The sequence below is a fragment of the Stomoxys calcitrans genome, chromosome 1, assembly GCF_963082655.1.
Source record: "Stomoxys calcitrans chromosome 1, idStoCalc2.1, whole genome shotgun sequence".
Lineage (NCBI taxonomy): Eukaryota > Metazoa > Arthropoda > Insecta > Diptera > Muscidae > Stomoxys > Stomoxys calcitrans.
In genome coordinates, this window is record NC_081552.1 from 168,255,309 (window position 1) to 168,272,529 (window position 17,221).

At 38.0% G+C, this 17,221-nt stretch overlaps 1 protein-coding gene across 7 annotated transcripts in view; it reads right to left on the minus strand.

Annotated features, from left to right (window-relative positions):
- Nucleotides 1-17,221, minus strand: part of LOC106085463 (serine/threonine-protein kinase mig-15) — a 259,525-nt gene that overhangs the window by 221,274 nt on the left and 21,030 nt on the right. For all 7 annotated transcript variants that reach the window (XM_013249721.2, XM_059360366.1, XM_059360365.1 and 4 more), the window contains exon 3: nucleotides 4,697-4,762. In XM_013249721.2, the coding sequence (XP_013105175.2) occupies nucleotides 4,697-4,762 (66 nt within the window). The remainder of the gene's footprint in view (nucleotides 1-4,696; nucleotides 4,763-17,221) is intronic.

Consider the following 17,221-nt stretch of genomic DNA (forward strand, 5'->3'; position numbering starts at 1 on the left):
CGCACTTGCGGTATTCGACCGGCTGGTATAAAGCGAGCGGCTGCTGCGTTGATGATGTCTCGGAATTTCCCCTCGGCCACAAGCAAATCAGAGGGGGGTGGCAGTTCATTGAAGCGGCGATTGGTATACTCTCTGAAGCCGGTCCAATTGGCCTTCTTGTAATTGATGAACGTCCGGCGCTCAGAGGTTGTGAAGTCGGGTGGTCGGTCGATGGTGAGAATTATGGGGAGGTGGTCTGACCCCAAAGAGATGACGGCTTGCCAGGATACGTCACTCAGGAGATCAGGGGATGCGATTGAGATGTCTGGCGAGCTGCTGCACCTCCTCGTAATCCTAGTGGGGGCATCCTCATTCACCGTGCAAAACGTGGAGCTATCTATCTTCTCTGCCAAAGCTATGCCACGCTGGTCGTTACCTAGGGGAGAATACCATGACGAGTGATGTGCATTAAAATCCCCCAGAACCAGACGACTATGGCCAGATAGCAACCCACTTATGTCGGGGCTGTAGGCCTGGCCATTAGTCGGGACACAGCTACCAACCGGCGGTATATACACGTTGTATATCTCTATCACGGCAGTACCAGACCTGACTGCTACCCCCATACATTCCATGTATGGGCCACTAGCGTCAAGCGCAGGCGAGATAGGTCTATACTGCACGGAATGGTGTATAACGAAGGCCAATCCCCCACCTCCATTCCTTGAGCGATCCTTACGTAGCACATTGTAGCCGTGACAACTGTGCAAGCTGCAGGTGTTAGTCAGTTTTGTCTCCTGGATCGCTGTGACCGATATGCTCTTCCGACTCATAAAACCTACAATCTCATCAATCTTGCCTCGCAGCCCATTGCAGTTTAACTGCAAGAACGATACATTTCCCGACACTGGCCTGGCAATAGTAGGGCTAGGGTGCTGTCGTTGCATAAATTGCCGTACGGGAGAGGTCGGGGGGGTCACATAGTCCGACGACCAGGACGCCGAAGGCGACGACGGCGACGCTTGTGACCCACTGCTGGCTATGTTAGCACAGCACCTAGCGACATAGCCAGTATGACTATACTCCCGTAGCGAAGTTAGGCCAGAGCAAGAACGGAAATGTACCCACTCCAAGCACCGGTTACACCTCTCCGACACTGACCGATGATGAAGGCGGTTCTGGCAAACTTAACAGAACCAGGGTCCGGGGTTCTTTTCAATCCCGGCACGGACCAGAAGCATACGGAGAAGGCACTCCGGGATGTGCCTCTCCCATGACGAAAAAAGACGAACACGTACACTGAGGCGGCAGCCCTTGCCGATGAAGATTCCATCGGGTCAATCCGGTGCGTACAACCGGCTGCCATGGGATTGATGGATTGGATTAATTCAACAACAGTGCATGGATGAACTTAATACAATTTTGAATATTTCAATTCAAGGACCACCGTTTATCGATGGTACGGTGAATTCGACCGAGGTCGTAGTTCACTCCAAGACAAATTTCATAAAGGTCGTCTAAAATCAGTTGTTATTTGAAAAACCATTGATGCTGTGCGCCAACAATTTATCAATTGCTCAAAAAGGTTCGTGTCGATTGGTCGAAAGAAATACTCCAAAAATACGATAGCGGTGCTTCGAAACACGTCTTTGACATCATGACAGGTGATGAATCGTGAATTTACGCGTATGAGCCCGAAAGTAGTCGACTGTATGAGTGTTTCAAGATGAGCCAAATCCAGCAAAAGTTGCTCGAAGCACTTCCAAGCAAATGATCGCCTGTTTTTTTCGGAAAAACTGGACATGTCGCAATCGTACCACTAGAACAACGCAGAACAGTCATTTCTGAGTGGTACACAGCCATTTGTTTGCCAGTTGTCTTCCAAGAAATCAAGAAAACCAACCGCCGTAGACGGATCACTCTTCACCACGACAATGCGAGCTCTCACTCAAACGGCTCAAACAACTGCATTTTTGAGCACTCAAAACATCGATTTGATGAGTCATCTGCCGTATAGTCCTAGCACCGAATGACTTTTTTTATTCCCGTATGTAAAAAATCAGAGGTCAACGTTTTTCGACACCTGAAAAAGCGGTTGATGCGTACAGAATGCATGTTTTGGAGATACTTCAACCAGAGTGGCAAAAGTTCTTCGACAATTGGCTCAAATGCATGCAAATGTGTGTAGATCTTAATGGGGAATATTTTGAAAAACAATAAAGCGGTTTTCGATGATTAATATTTGTTTTTGATCTCTAATCCCGAAATATAAAAGGCAACCCTCGTACTAATATCAATGCACAGACCGAATACAATTAAATTTAATAAGTCAGTTGGAAGTCAGGAGAGATATCATTTTCAGAATTTTGAATCGCTTATTTCTGTTCAATTTTGCAAAAACTTGAACTTTGCCGATAATATCGATAGGAAAAATATCAATCGATATTCAGAAAAAATTAAATGTCGATAGTATCGATATTTTGCCAGCTCTAGAGGGGGTTGTGCTTATTGTTGATTTCTTGTTGAAGCTGATTTGTGTCACGTAGTTCGTGAGAACTGTCGTGTATCTTGGGAATAGGGTAGACCATTCCGGGACGATATGAAGTGCAACTGGCAGTAACCTTTTGGCTATAAAATGGCCGGAGTTTTCAGTATACCGCGGTTGTCAGAAGCCCCTGGGACCGTGGTGAAGCTCCGAATTGTATTGGAACAAGGTGTTTGGGCAATTCGCGGTTAGTGTTGTGCTCTGTGTGTATTTCGACGGGGTTTCATGGCCCATAAATCGGAAGAAGGTTTGGATAGTGTTCCATCCCGAACTTGTTGGGATATGTAGGTTGTTGCATAAGGAAGCCTTGATAGGCGCATTGCGTTCACCCTTAGGTCATAAAAGTGAATCAACACACAGATATTATAAAATCAACCATAAATGTTTGTAAACCAACAACGGTTTTTTGTGAACGAAACGTTTGAAACCCTCCACAGCCGTTTACATTTTGACAACGTCTAGTGCACAGTTTTTTCAAAGATTGTAGAAAGTTTTTGTGCGCTACTGAGAATCGAACCTATGTTCCATCTATACCGTGATTGTGTGTTTACAAACGCTTTGCCACAAAAAGACGCCAATTACATACGATGTTTAAAGAGCCATTTAAACTTATAGTTGATATACATATATACACACTTTGGAAGGATAAAATCAACAATGCGCGTTGATTTTATATCTCTACTGTGGTGTCATAATAAACAAATATTGTCTAATCAAAGGTGCTATCACACATGTATTGTCACGATATCGTGTGATAGCAGCTTAAGTGTTATTCATACTGTCATTGTAACCTTGCCTATTCTGTTTTTAAACCGTGCTTTGTTTCTACGACTCACATAAAGATTTTTTCGTAAGCATACTTGCAGGCATACAACGAGCAAATAAAGGTGAAAAACGCCTTTGCCGTTGGCGTTTGCATTTGTATGCATATTTACAAGCAAATCTCATCGATGGCGCTGAAGGATAATATAATTGTCGAGAAAATTTTCAAATAAACCTACTACCTAACTGCCTTTTGTTTCCTAAACCTTCTTTGTGGAGTGTACACCCTTTTGCCGTTGCAAATAAGTTTCGTTGACTCATAAAAGATTTGGTGTCAACGGCACAAAAGTTGACAACACAACACTTGACACAATAACCGCTTTGCTGTGCTGATGCTTCTGTTCTGTGTTGTTGTCGTTCTTCTCATTGCAACTATGAACTTCATTGTCTACGGCTACGATGACAGTGTAAAAGAAGGCAAAGTGAACAACCTAAATTTGCACTCACTCATTCTTGCCTTTTATGTTTTTTATTGTTTGTTTATAATTCTATTCAACCCTATGGTGAGTGGTATTTTCTTATTGTGTTGTTATTGCTGTTGTTGTCGTCGCTGCTGTAGCCTTTTTTCCATGCCCCAAAGAGTATAACACAAAGCAACATCATAAAGAAACAAAAATTATCTATTTTTAAGTAGTAGTATCCATACTCATTATTCTTCACATGTCAACGTCTCTTTAACTATTCCCAGAGCTGAATTTTGCAGCAGAACCACAAAAGTCCACCACTCCCCCCCACACCGCACACTAAATAATGATGAGTGGTACGTACAGTGGCGGCTTAAACTTGATGTACGAGTATGTGTGCATGCATGCATGTATTCATATTGTGCGTGTGCAAAAATGTGGACTACACAGTGTTGTGTTTAAAGCCAAAATGGATAACTGCATTCATGGCCACTTACAGTAACTTAAAAAATGTGCATAGGTATTGCTTTTTTTAATATATTAGTTTCTTTTATGCTATCAAAATGACCAAACACCAATTACGACCAGTCAGCCAATGCCACGCAATTATCAAAAATAAAAAATGGCAGTAGTTTATCGCCAGATAATACACCAAAAAACAATTTGTCACACTTCTTCGAAGAAAAGAATTGCTTGCATGCATAAACAAGGCATTAGAAAAATGAATAATAATAAAAAAAAGATTGTCCGCAACCCATTTGAAAGATTTGCCTAATCATCCAACAAAAAATGAGAGATTAAATACAAAAAGATTTAAATTTAAAAAGGTTAAAAACTGTTACATTTGGCTAGTTTTTTTTGTAGATTGAAGCATAAAAATTAAAATTAAATTAACAAACTAGGTAGGTACATAGTTTACTACACATTTTAAGATGTTGCTTCTTACCTTATAGACTTGACCATAAGTGCCATTACCGACAACTTCAATCAGTTCAAATATACCAGCAGGGTCCTGAAATCGAAATAGAAGGAAGAACAAAAATTAGATTTGGAACAAGAAAGCGGCGTTAATGATCTCATAAATCAAAATATTGTAACTTATTAATTAATGTCAACCAAGTAGTGTTAGGCAGGCTGTTACCCCAAGATGTCAAATACCTCTCCATACATGAGGAGGACAAAGAAAGTGACGAAGGAAAGGAGAAAATTAAAGGAGCTCTCACATTCTTCCCCTTGAAATATGCTCAGAGGAAAAAAGGCTACGCCCTGACATCATTATCAAAAATAAATAAACAAGTGCACATTCACAAACACACACACACATCTATGCATATCAAAGTAAAAACTCACACATTCAATGTGTGAGAGATGGTGGCAATGATGGTGATGACGATAATGACGACCGACATCACCATCGGTGCCATAAACATCCTGACGAGCTAGCGAAAGACAACAAACATATTTATACATATCTACATTTGCAAGCATCTTATTGAAAGGAAAGTTCGAATATAAGTTTGACAGTGTGCGGGTATGTATGTTGCTTCTCTCTATGGGAGTTTGTTTATTTGTATGAATGTATGTATGTACTGCCAAAAGGCAGCCAGCTATAGTCAACAGCACACACCAAGTGTCGTCTATCGTTTTATTTTTCTCCAAATAACGTCACACAATTCAACGAACTAATGGGGTGGCGGCAGGCGGTCGCTACAACATATTCGTATTCGTAGTCGCCAACGCCGGGTGCAATGACATTATTTTGGAGGAAAAGCGCAGAAGAAAACAAAACAAATACTATACAAAAAAAATACCAAATTTCAACAAGTGCACAATATTAAAAATACAAAAAAAGTATTAATAGAGGGCGAGGAAAAAGGAAATGAAAGAAACTCATTTAAAAAAAGGAAAACGACAAAAGCACACATACACACACATATAAAGATTTGTTTATAAACGAAAAAGGTAAAATACGTTAAAATGCATGATGAATACTTTAGTTTACGAGGGACATTCAAAATTATCCCATTCTGAAGGGATAGAGCCCTTATATGTCTATATACAGTGACCCAAAAAATTATTCATACATTCTTTATAAAATTTTAAAAGCCAACAAAGGACACAATTTTTACCATTTTTTCCAACTTTGCTCTTTGGGATCTAATAATACACTCAATTCTCTCTCAAAAAGACAAAAAAAAAAACTTGTTATACGTCCCTACAAGATCTTGGACGCGGAATAACAAAAAATGAAGAAAAAAAGAGCAACAAATTATTCGCACACAATGTGTTTGGGAGATTTTTCTTGCAAAAATAACGCTTCTTGCAGAAAAATATCCGAACAGATTAAGAAGTCAACCAATAAAAATGTAAGTCACTAAACTACAAGGAACTTCCTGCAAAAAGCTGGGTACAAAGGTAGAGTTGCACGCCGAAAGCCTTTCATTTCCAAAATCAACAAACAGAAACGGCTGGAGTTCGCTAAACGCTACATTGATAAACTCAATTCTTTTTGGGAAGGTATAATATTATACTACGAATCTAAAATCAATTTATTTGGACCTCATGGACCCACTAACGTTTGCAGAAAAGTCAAAGTCATTTGCATAGCAGTCAAACAAAGAACCTTATTCCATTTGTAAAGCATGGTGGGGGAAATGTAATGGTTTGAGGATGTACGGCTGCATCTGGAGTAGGCTTGATGACATGTGTGAATGAAAATATGAAGAAGCAAATGTATTTGAACATTCTCAAAAATAATTTGCATGCCAGTGTGAGAAAACTTGAACTAGACTTGTCAAACTTTTTGTGTCAACAAGACAACGACCCCAAGCACACGTCATATCTTGTGCGTGAATGGTTGTTATATAACTGTAAGCAGTTAAAAACTCCTCATCAATCCCCGGACCTTAACCCCATTGAGACTATCTGGGAGCTATTAGAAAGAAGAATTCGGAAACATAACATTTCATCAAAGGAATCCCTTAGAACCGCCTTAAGGACTCAGTGGGACAAATTTTTGCAAATGACACATCCACCCTGTTGAAAAGTATGCACTGTCGTTTAGAGGCCGTTATCAAAGCTAACAAAATATTAAACATTACTTTTGTTGACTATTTGTCATCATACATATTTAAAATATCGCGATGTACGAATAATTTTTTTTTACTTTAAATTGTTTCTTTATGTTATTTATTGCCATTGTCGAACAAGTTTGAATTTGAAAGCTGTGGGTATACGAATAATTTTTTGAGTAACTGTACATATAGATTTTCCTTGAGTACATGCACACCCACTTGTACATACAGACAGTGTACTGAGGTAAAAAGGAGATCATCTTTCAAAACTGTTTGGAACAGAAATAGCAAAGTGTACATTTTCCAATTTTTACTATAAAAATAATTTTAAACCTATATAAAATCCCTATATATTCCAATCTGAAGTAATTTGAACATATCTGTTGTGAATATCGAAATTCGTTTAGACTTAAGTTCATGCGAGACACATTTGCCTTGATTTGCGAAAATTCGTTATATAGAGTGTATTTGACCCCCGACATCCACGGCAAATCCGGTCTAAATCGGACCAATTCTCTATATATCTACCATTTAGATCTTTCTCTTGGTTGATCAGATGAATGACGAATATTTATCTGATTTCGCAAAAACAAAAAATTGAAAGATTAGGCTATATTGCACCCCTCTGCAAATGTAAATTTGTCCATGAACGAACATACCAGCAGGGGCAAACTTCACACATATCAATGAGTGCAGTCCAATTCAAGTCTAATCTCAATGATAAGGAGCCTTCTTTTTATAGCCGAGTCCGAACGTTGGGCAGCAGAGCGACACCTCTCTGGGGAGAAGTTTATTCATGGCAAAGTATCTCACTAATGTCGCCAGCATTAGGACGGTATAACCACCGCTGAAAACTTTCTCTAATGTTCACGCCAGGAATCGAATCCAGGCGTTTAGCGTTAAAGGCGGGCATGCCAACGTCTGCACAACGGTGACCTCCATAAATACGTAAATATTGTCATAGTTGGAGATCATATAAGGTGTATTTTTTTCCCGGTCAAAATATATCCATTATGGTGGCTCCATACCCAGTTTCAGCCAATCTTAAGACTTTTTACTTATTTCTTTATTAAAACTATGCGTTTTAATGTTGAAAAAATATTCCAATTTTTTTTTTAAATTGAATTGTTGATAATGCCGATTTTTTTTTTTTTTTTGAAAAGTGCCAATTTTCTTCCAAATTAATCTGACACCTCTGCAACAGACCCAATTTCACTGACTCCCTCTCGAACTTTTCAAAGGCTGCAGTTACTACGCCTGGTGTCCGACCCATAATATCTATGTCGTCAGCATCGGCGAGTACCATGTTGTCCATTGTGAATAGTGTGTCATATCTATTCATATCTTCTCCAGCTGGATATTAAAATGATCACACGATAAGCTCTCTCTCTCTCTCTCTATCTGAAATCTCGTTTGGTTGGGAGAGGTTCTTTCTTGAGACCTAATTCTCGCATCCGCGATCGACTTTTTACGATCGGATAACGTACATTCTATTCCAAACATCGAACAGAAATATACGAGTTTTTCCCGCAGCAATTCACCTATCGTAAATAACCAATTTTCGTCTGTTTTCAAAAAACTAGGCAAACAATTTGACATCGATGTATTTATTTTATAAAATAAAACAATAATTATAACATATTCACATTTTTGGTCCTTTAATTTGGACAACATTTAACAATGTGCTTAAGGCAAAATTGGCAAAGAATCTTATCAAATTGTCTGCAAACATGACCAAACGAAAAATTGAGTCAATTAACCACCAAAAAGCTTCTAATGTTATCCAATTGTACATTGTACTTTGGCCGTACGTAAGCCACATATTTTTTAGATTTCATTCACATAAAACAAAAAATTAATTATTGTGAAGAAACAGTAACGTGCTCGATAACGGATGCGAGAATTAGGCCCCCGTTCCAACTGAGGAACGTGTATCAGCAAGCGTCATCCTGAAGTCTTATTTATTTTGCAAGCATACCAAATTCAAACATGGCTTGAAATAAAGGGGTTTCCAATAGTTACTTGACAACCTTGAATTTAATTTGTGAACCCCCTCTAACACTAGTAATCAAACTATTACTATCAAGAGAAAACTTCTAGATTAAGCGGCATACCAAGCGGATCTAGACAACATTTATGCAGACACGGTAGCAAATGCGGTGAATGTTGTGCTTGGAAAACGGCAGCTTCCCATTGCACCTGAAGAAATTAACCTTCGCCGGTAAAACAAAGTAATTCTGACTCAATTACGATCCGGCAGATGCAGCCACCTAAACTCAAGCAGAGCAAGGATTGATGCCAACGTGCAGGAATGATTTCTGATTGTGAAGTGGGACCGTACGACACACGTCACCTGTTTAACTGTCCAGCCAAACCCACTCGAATCAGACCCCGATAACTCTGGACGCACCCCACCTTAATCGCAGTGTTTCTTGATCTAGATATTCAGCAGAACCAAGCAGACGCAAGATAAACACAACACAGTTCTACAGCAACAATAAAAATTGGGGAAAATGTGCTTTGCCTATCCTAAGGACGCTATCTGTTGCCAGATTTTCTGTAGTCATCGATTTAATGTTCGAAATTAGTAAACTTATTTCTAAATTTTGTACATTCCATCCCCCTCTTCTTTCTCAGCTTTTTTCCCGATACCTCTCTTTCATCCGGAGAGTTGCTGCAAGGTATTTCTTTATACCGCATTCTTGGCTTTAGCAGCATTTTGACACTCTGGGTCGTAGCATGGGTTCCTTGGATGTGCCTTCTGCTTCCCAAGTACGCTGTGCGCAATGGTAAGCCATTACGTCGTTATATCACCGGGTCAAGGAGTCTTTTATATGTACATGTAACATGTACTTTCCTATCATGTAAGTCCCATATTGTACCGATGGTTTATACACCCAAAACCCACCGATTTCGGGAGCCACCCGACACTTGACCCTAAATTCTTATATGAGATTCTACTAGCATATTCCATTCGATCCAAAAACACATAAACAAATAATATAAAATTCTACTTTACAGCTTAGTCCATATGCTCGTTAAAGCAGGAGGCACGCCCCCTTGTAATTGACCCCAAATTGAAATCTGAAATTTGTGTTTTTGAGGTTAAAGTGAAGGTACAAACAAAAATTGCCTAAATCGGTCTACCTATCTCCAATATTTTTCGGATATATCCCAAATATTGGCACCATGCTTCCTTTTAGGCCAATAAAAAAAAAAACTATAAAAAAAAGTTGGGGGTTTGCTCTACTGACGCAATACCATTACCCAATATGCAATTTCCCACTTCATTAGAGAGCCTTATGGACCAGATTTATCATACCAACCACCTAAACATGTTTTTAATCGAGTAAATAACAATGCTTGCATGCAAGCATGCATTACAAATACCAATCGTGCACTGATGATGATATTAAACTGACAATTGAGGAAATTCATCCACATAACGACAACGACGGTGGCGGTGACGAAAACAAATGCAACAACAACAAAAATAAAATACCTACATCCAAACAGGAAAAACAAAACGCGTAATGAGTAAAAGTGGATTTAAAAACAGAAAACAAATGTCGTTTGTTGCACTTATACACAATTTTCGTGGGTGTGGAGTTTTGCAATCGTCTTTATTCCCTGGGCAACTACAGCTCGAGAGTGTTTACACATTGTTCTCCTATTGTTGTAGCTTGTTACCGTTACTCGTATATGTGCCACCGAGAATAATATCTGAAGTGACATTAACATCCAAACCAACAACAACATAAAAATAAAGAAGAAGGAAATCCACCAACCAACAATAAAAAAAAAAACACAAAGGTTCTAAATAAAGTAAACACATGTGCACACAATAATACATTCATACATACATACATTCGCTTGTGGGTGTGCGAGTATGCTCAAGTGGAACTGTCAAGAAATCGACCTCTTGAGAGAAGAAGAGCCATTGATCATCGATAGATAGACAGAAAAAAACTTTGGTGTATGTTTTTAACGATTATTTGTTTAAAAAAAACTGTCTGTAGATATGAACCAGATACCGATGACACTATTTGAGGTAACACAGACGGAATGAAATTCAAGGATAATATCATGGCATAAACATTAAAACCCCGAATTAACTTGAATGCAAAGTTAAAATAATGCATTAAGTGCTAGAATTTATTTTACATATTTGAATATCTTTTTGGCGATAATACATAAATTATACATATGTTTATACTTTATCGTCTTAAAATTCCAAGACGATCTAGGTATGTCTGTAAGTGTCGGTGTCTGCCCGTTGTAATCACGCTAGTCTCTAACAAGTAAAAGTGAGCAAAGTTCTTGCTATACACCCTATAGCAAGTATCGCACTTGAAAAGTTCTTTGGATGGTTTCACTATGTAAACTGAAACTAGAATAGGAAAAGAAGAAGGAAAAGAATCTCCATTGTTTTTATGTGTAGAGTAGTTGACACGGAGTGTTACCAATTTCACACTGCTATATCTGCCAAACTAGAAATTACAGATACATGATATTTGTTTGAAATCACAACTGGCTATCGTTGGCGAACTAAAACACATCGAATTGAACAAAATGTTTGTGAATCGCAAATAATTATAATGATAATGGTAACGGTGCCAAACGCCGTGGCGGTGATCCAAAAAATACTGGAACATCTTCTGAAATGGTTCGGTAAAAAATATTTGCAAACAAACAAAAAAATGTTTGCGCCCAGTGTTGCCACCCAGAAAATTATTTACTACCAAAATGTAAGAAAAATCCTATCAAACCCGACCAAAAACCTACCAAATGTTCTACAAGTCAAAAATTCGGTATATGTTTTATACCCACTACCGAAGAGTTGGCCGTTTTGCCATTCCATTTGCCACACCGCAAATAACATTTCCGATCGTATGTTTACTGAAATCACTCCATAGCATAAATCAAACATGACGTATATCTTGACATAGAAACCTTTATACCAATCTCCCGAAAAGAAATTTTGTAATCTCTTATTTTGGCCCGATTTCATTGTACAACCCTGTGGGGTTTGGATAAGGAAACCTACCGATTTAAGTGTTTGAGCATAAAGACCGATTTTTTTTCATCACAGTGAGTTGCATGGACCCCTCAACAAATGGGTATGAACCAGATCTGACCATATTTGTATGCAGCTGCCATATAGCAATGTTTTCCGACTAAAGGCGTTGAATTTACAAAAGTCACATTTCCGACCCAGAATTTACGGTATGTAGAAGATATACCTTAAAACTCGTACCAGTTATGGTCAACATCACAACCTACACACTTTTTCCTGAAATTTGAAGCAGTGAGACCCAATCTAAGAGTATTTGGACCCTCGACATCCATGATTTTATTCTGCGCTCTTAGCGAGTGAGTTATCCATGTCGATTTTTTCAGTAATTCACTTGGTGTTTTTATGTTAGGAAATCCTACCAAAAATTAAGCTCTACCTACCATCCTACCAAGAGAATAAAAACCTACCAATTTTGATAGGAACCTACCAAAAACGGCAACACTGTTTGCGCCACACAGACCCATCCCCCGAGTTGCCATCTTAAGCTAATGAAAAGCTTATTTTAAGCCGATTTCTCTGAACTTTAAAACAGCGGGCTGTTTAGACACGCCAACGCCCATACCAAATGCCGATCTCCCAGAACTTTTTATTATTATTTTCAGTTACAATCAAAAAGAAATTAAATGCATCAATTATTTTGTGAATTTCCGTTTGTAGCACATCAAACTACTGATCTGTGACCCAACAAAGTACAGGATGCGGCAGAGTAACGTACTTATTTGAAAAAAATCCCGAGCAGGGAGTTGGGCTGGGAGGGGGTGAAAATAGTCCCCAAGTTTGTTTTTCTCTCCAGCCATGTTCTGGTCTAGTGAGCAACGGGCCTTCGCCGTCGAGAGCTTTTTTCTAACGGTCGCTCACTTGTTGCTACGCAACACGCCTTCCGCGCTTTCGATGAAATTCCTCCTCACAGACTCGTTTCTTTCCGTAATTTAATTCTGTCGTGGGTTAACTCATTTCGGTAGTGTGAAAGTGTCGCTAAACCCAGAAATGGATTTTAACGGACCATCAGAATTCCGGAAAGTATCTTCTCGCAAACTATTCGGCTCGCTGCTACACAGAAAAAATATAGACTTAAATATGACCGATTAAACATGGTATTGACTTATAAAAAACTTTGCAAGCAAGGTGTTAATAGCTTTAATTATTTTTGACATTGTAATCTGATTTTTTTTTTGTATCATGGACGGTGATTGGTAGAAATGGCATATGTTAAGCATATTTTTAATTGTACGAATTAAATTGTTATTTAATATTGTGAATATCTATTTCTGTATTCTGTTATGTTCTCTTCCATACACACTTTATATCTAGTCTATATCATAGACAGGCAAATAGTGGCGTGGCTAGACAAAAAATATCAAGAAAAATAGAAAGTGGGGTTTTTATTTATCTATCAATAAAATAAAATAATTTATTAAATAATAATTTTTAAGTAAATACAATATATTTTAGAAGTTGTTATGCTGAAATAGTGCCAAGCAGAAGAGATTAGGGTGTGAACAAAACAAATAGATATACCAAACGAAACAAATTTAAGGACATGGAATAAAGGTATGTGTCGTATTTATAAATATTATTTTATTTTAATATGTTATTATCCCTATAGAGACTATATTGGCTTGGAAAACGAGACTAATGACGGAAGATAACAAATGCAGAATTCCTTCATGTGGATGTAGATTTTGTGGTATTGTGCGCAAAATGCTAAGATTGGTATTTATTATGATTCACTTTAATATGTATTGGTTGCCCAAAAAGTAATTGCGGATTTTTCATATAGTCGGCGTTGACAAATTTTTTCAACGGCTTGTGACTCTGTAATTGCATTCTTTCTTCTGTCAGTTATCAGCTGTTACTTTTAGCTTGCTTTAGAAAAAAAGTCCGCGAAATTGTGTTTACATTTGTTTGTTTGGCGTCAATTTTAATATGGAGCCCACAAAGGAGCATTTTCGTCATATTTTACTTTATTGTTTCCGTAAAGGAAAAAACGCGGAGCAGGTTGCTAACAAGTTACGAGATGTGTATGGTTGTAAAAGGCCTTAAAAGGAAGACAGTGTCAAAATTGGTTTCGCAAATTCCCTTCTGGAGATTTTTCACTTAAAGATGAGCCACGTTCAGGTCGGCCAAATGAAGTTGATGATGACCAAATCAAAGCATTAATCGAATTGGTTCGTCATGTAACTGAGCGTGAGATAGGAGAGAAGTTAAATATACCAAAATCAACCGTTCATTATCACATAAAAAGTCTTGGACTGGTGAAAAACTGGATATTTGCGTACCACATGTATTGAAAGAAATTCATTTAACAAACCGAATCAACGCTTGTGATATGCACCTTAAACGCAATGAATTCGATCCGTTTTTAAAACGAATCATAACTGGAGATGAAAAATGGATTGTTTACAACAACGTTAGTCGAAAACGATCATGGTCCAAGCATGGTGAACCAGCTCAAACCACCTCAAAGGCTGATATCCACAAAAAGAAGGTTATGCTGTCTGTTTGGTGGGATTGGAAGGGTGTGGTATATTTTGAGCTGCTTCCAAGGAACCAAACGATTAATTCGGATGTTTACTGTCAACAATTGGACAAATTGAATACAGCCATCAAGGAGAAGCGACCAGAATTGGTCAATCGTAAAGGTGTCATATTCCACCAGGACAACGCTAGACCGCACACATCTTTGGTCACTCGCCAAAAACTGAGTGAGCTTGGCTGGGAACTTTTGATGCATCCACCATATAGCCATATAGACTACCATTTATTTCGATCTTTGCAGAACTCCTTAAATGGTAAAACTTTCGGCAATGATGAGGCTATAAAATCGCACTTGGTTCAGTTTTTTGCAGATAAAGGCCAGAAGTTCTATGAGCGTGGAATACTTAATTTGCCAGGAAGATGGCAAAAGGTTATCGAACAAAATGGCAATTATATATTTGATTAAAGTTCATTCTAAGTTTTATTAAAAATGCATTTACTTTCTTTTAAAAAATCCGCAATTACTTTTTGGACAACCAATATATGAATTATACATTTTCTTATCGGTAACCACGACGATGAAAAGAGACTCATAAAGGAAAGGCAATTTTGTCTTCTTTCTTTTAGAAAGTAGAAATTAAAAATAAGTATTCACTTAGCTAAAAACAATATAATTCTAATAAAATAAAAAGTTTTTTATTAATGCAAAAAATATCAATTATTTCCTTTTAAATTGGCAAAAACTTTATTTGAGAGAAGGGACAGCTTTCAAATAAATAGGTTTATTGAGTAAATAACCGTTTTAATTGGATTTTTGAGATTGCCACAAATCCAAATTACAAAATTGTTAATCAATAATACAAATAGGTCCGATTTCAGCAAATGTTTTAATTGAATGTACAAATTTCTTAATTGAATCACGTTTTTTCATTTTTCCTATGTATGGGAATTTCTGAAACGACCGTTCGAAGAATTCTCCAACAAGGCCTTAAATTTCATTGCTATAAATTGGCTGTTGTGCAGGAATTAACTGAACGCGATTTTGTTGCCCTTTAAAATGCAAGTGAAATGCTGTTTGACAACCTGCCCGAAGACGCTGTAGTTTTTTTCAGTGACGAGGTTCACTGTCACATTTCCGGCTGCGTCAATAAGCAAAACATACGTTATTGGAGTGGTGTAAATCCCCAAGAACAACATTCGTGATGCTATTGCCAACATCTGATTAATATGCTGGACACGAGACTACTATGAGCACCACACGGGTTGTAACTCACAGTTCCGATTTGTGTGGTGTTCATCATCATTACGAGAAGCTTAGCTGGGGACTACGGGACCGTCCCCAGATGCGGATAGTGGAATGCTTCATACGGACTAACTGTAACAGCGATATCGATTAAAGGGTCTCAGTGAGAGGCCGGCCGGCACCGGCCGAATGACTATGATACTCTCTATGACAAGTCGAGTTATTGGCGCCTTTAAATAACCAATGGCCATAACGTTACCGCGGCGACCGGCCCGAATTCACTACTAACGTTCTTCATTATTGAACTTAAAATTTTAAAAAGAGAATGGCCTTTAATTTGATATATGACAAGGGCAAATAGCTTTAGCCTTTTCGGAGAAATGGGTCGCCGAAATCCCCAAAGTCGCCAAATACCCAAAAAATTGGAATTGCAGCTCGTGTTAACATCTTTCAATTGTGCTTAAATATTGGGAATCTTGAAAGCTAACAAAATGAAAAATTTTTGGGTGTTGCCGCCGAAAAAATTTACATCGATTTTTTCGCATGTAGAGAAAACCACCCTAAAGTGTATTTGTATATTCTTGATCATTTTGACTTTCTAAATCAATTTAACTATTCTTAATCGATATCTTTTATCAGATTACAAATCTAATACCTATAACCGATTTGAACCATACTTAGCACAATTGTTGGAAACACAATCGGATAAGATTTGCGCCCTCTAGAAGCTCAAAAGTCAAGAGCCAAGATCGGTTTATATGGCAGCTATATCAAAATATGGACCGATTTGGCCCATTGACAATCCCAACCGACCTACACTAATAAAAAATATTTGTGCAAAATTTCAAGTGCCTAGCTTAACTCCTTTGAAAGTTTGCATGCTTTCGACGGACAGACGGACGAACTTTGCCAGATTCACTTTAAATGTCATGACGATCAAGAATATATATATACTTTGTGGGGTGTCAGACGATTATTAAGAGGTGTTACAAACGGAATGACCAAATTAGTATACTCCCATCCTATGGTGGAGGGTATAAAAAGAATGGAATCAATGGAATTCAACTCGGAACTCTGAATTGAAGTCCTATTGCCATTGATATGGCCCGCAATAGCCCAAATGATCAATATTGACGAGTTTTGGGTTAATTGAAATTTAAGCAAAATAACAAAAAATGTTTTTAATCTTCTCAAACCCGAAATCCAAGTTCAAAGTGAAATTGTATTATTTTGGCTTTACCATTTATTTCCCACATTCTAAGCCAGACTGGGTATATTTTTCGTATATAACTTTTACTGCATGTAAGTGTCGTTATACCATTATTTTTCTTGAACAGTATTTAACGCTCGAGAACATGTTCCAAATATTACTCACTTACTTCGACATCTTTTATATGAAACCACAAATGGAGTAAACTAAATCAATAAAATTAAACATCACAAAGGTGTGTACGAGTATGTCTCATGTACATTGACTTGATTGACTTTGTTCAAATACTAAAGTTGAGAATTGGCACAGAGATTTAGTATACCTTGATTTCTTCCTGACAAGCAGTATGAGGTTTATCGACCCACACCAGCACGTTTTATTCGCCGAAG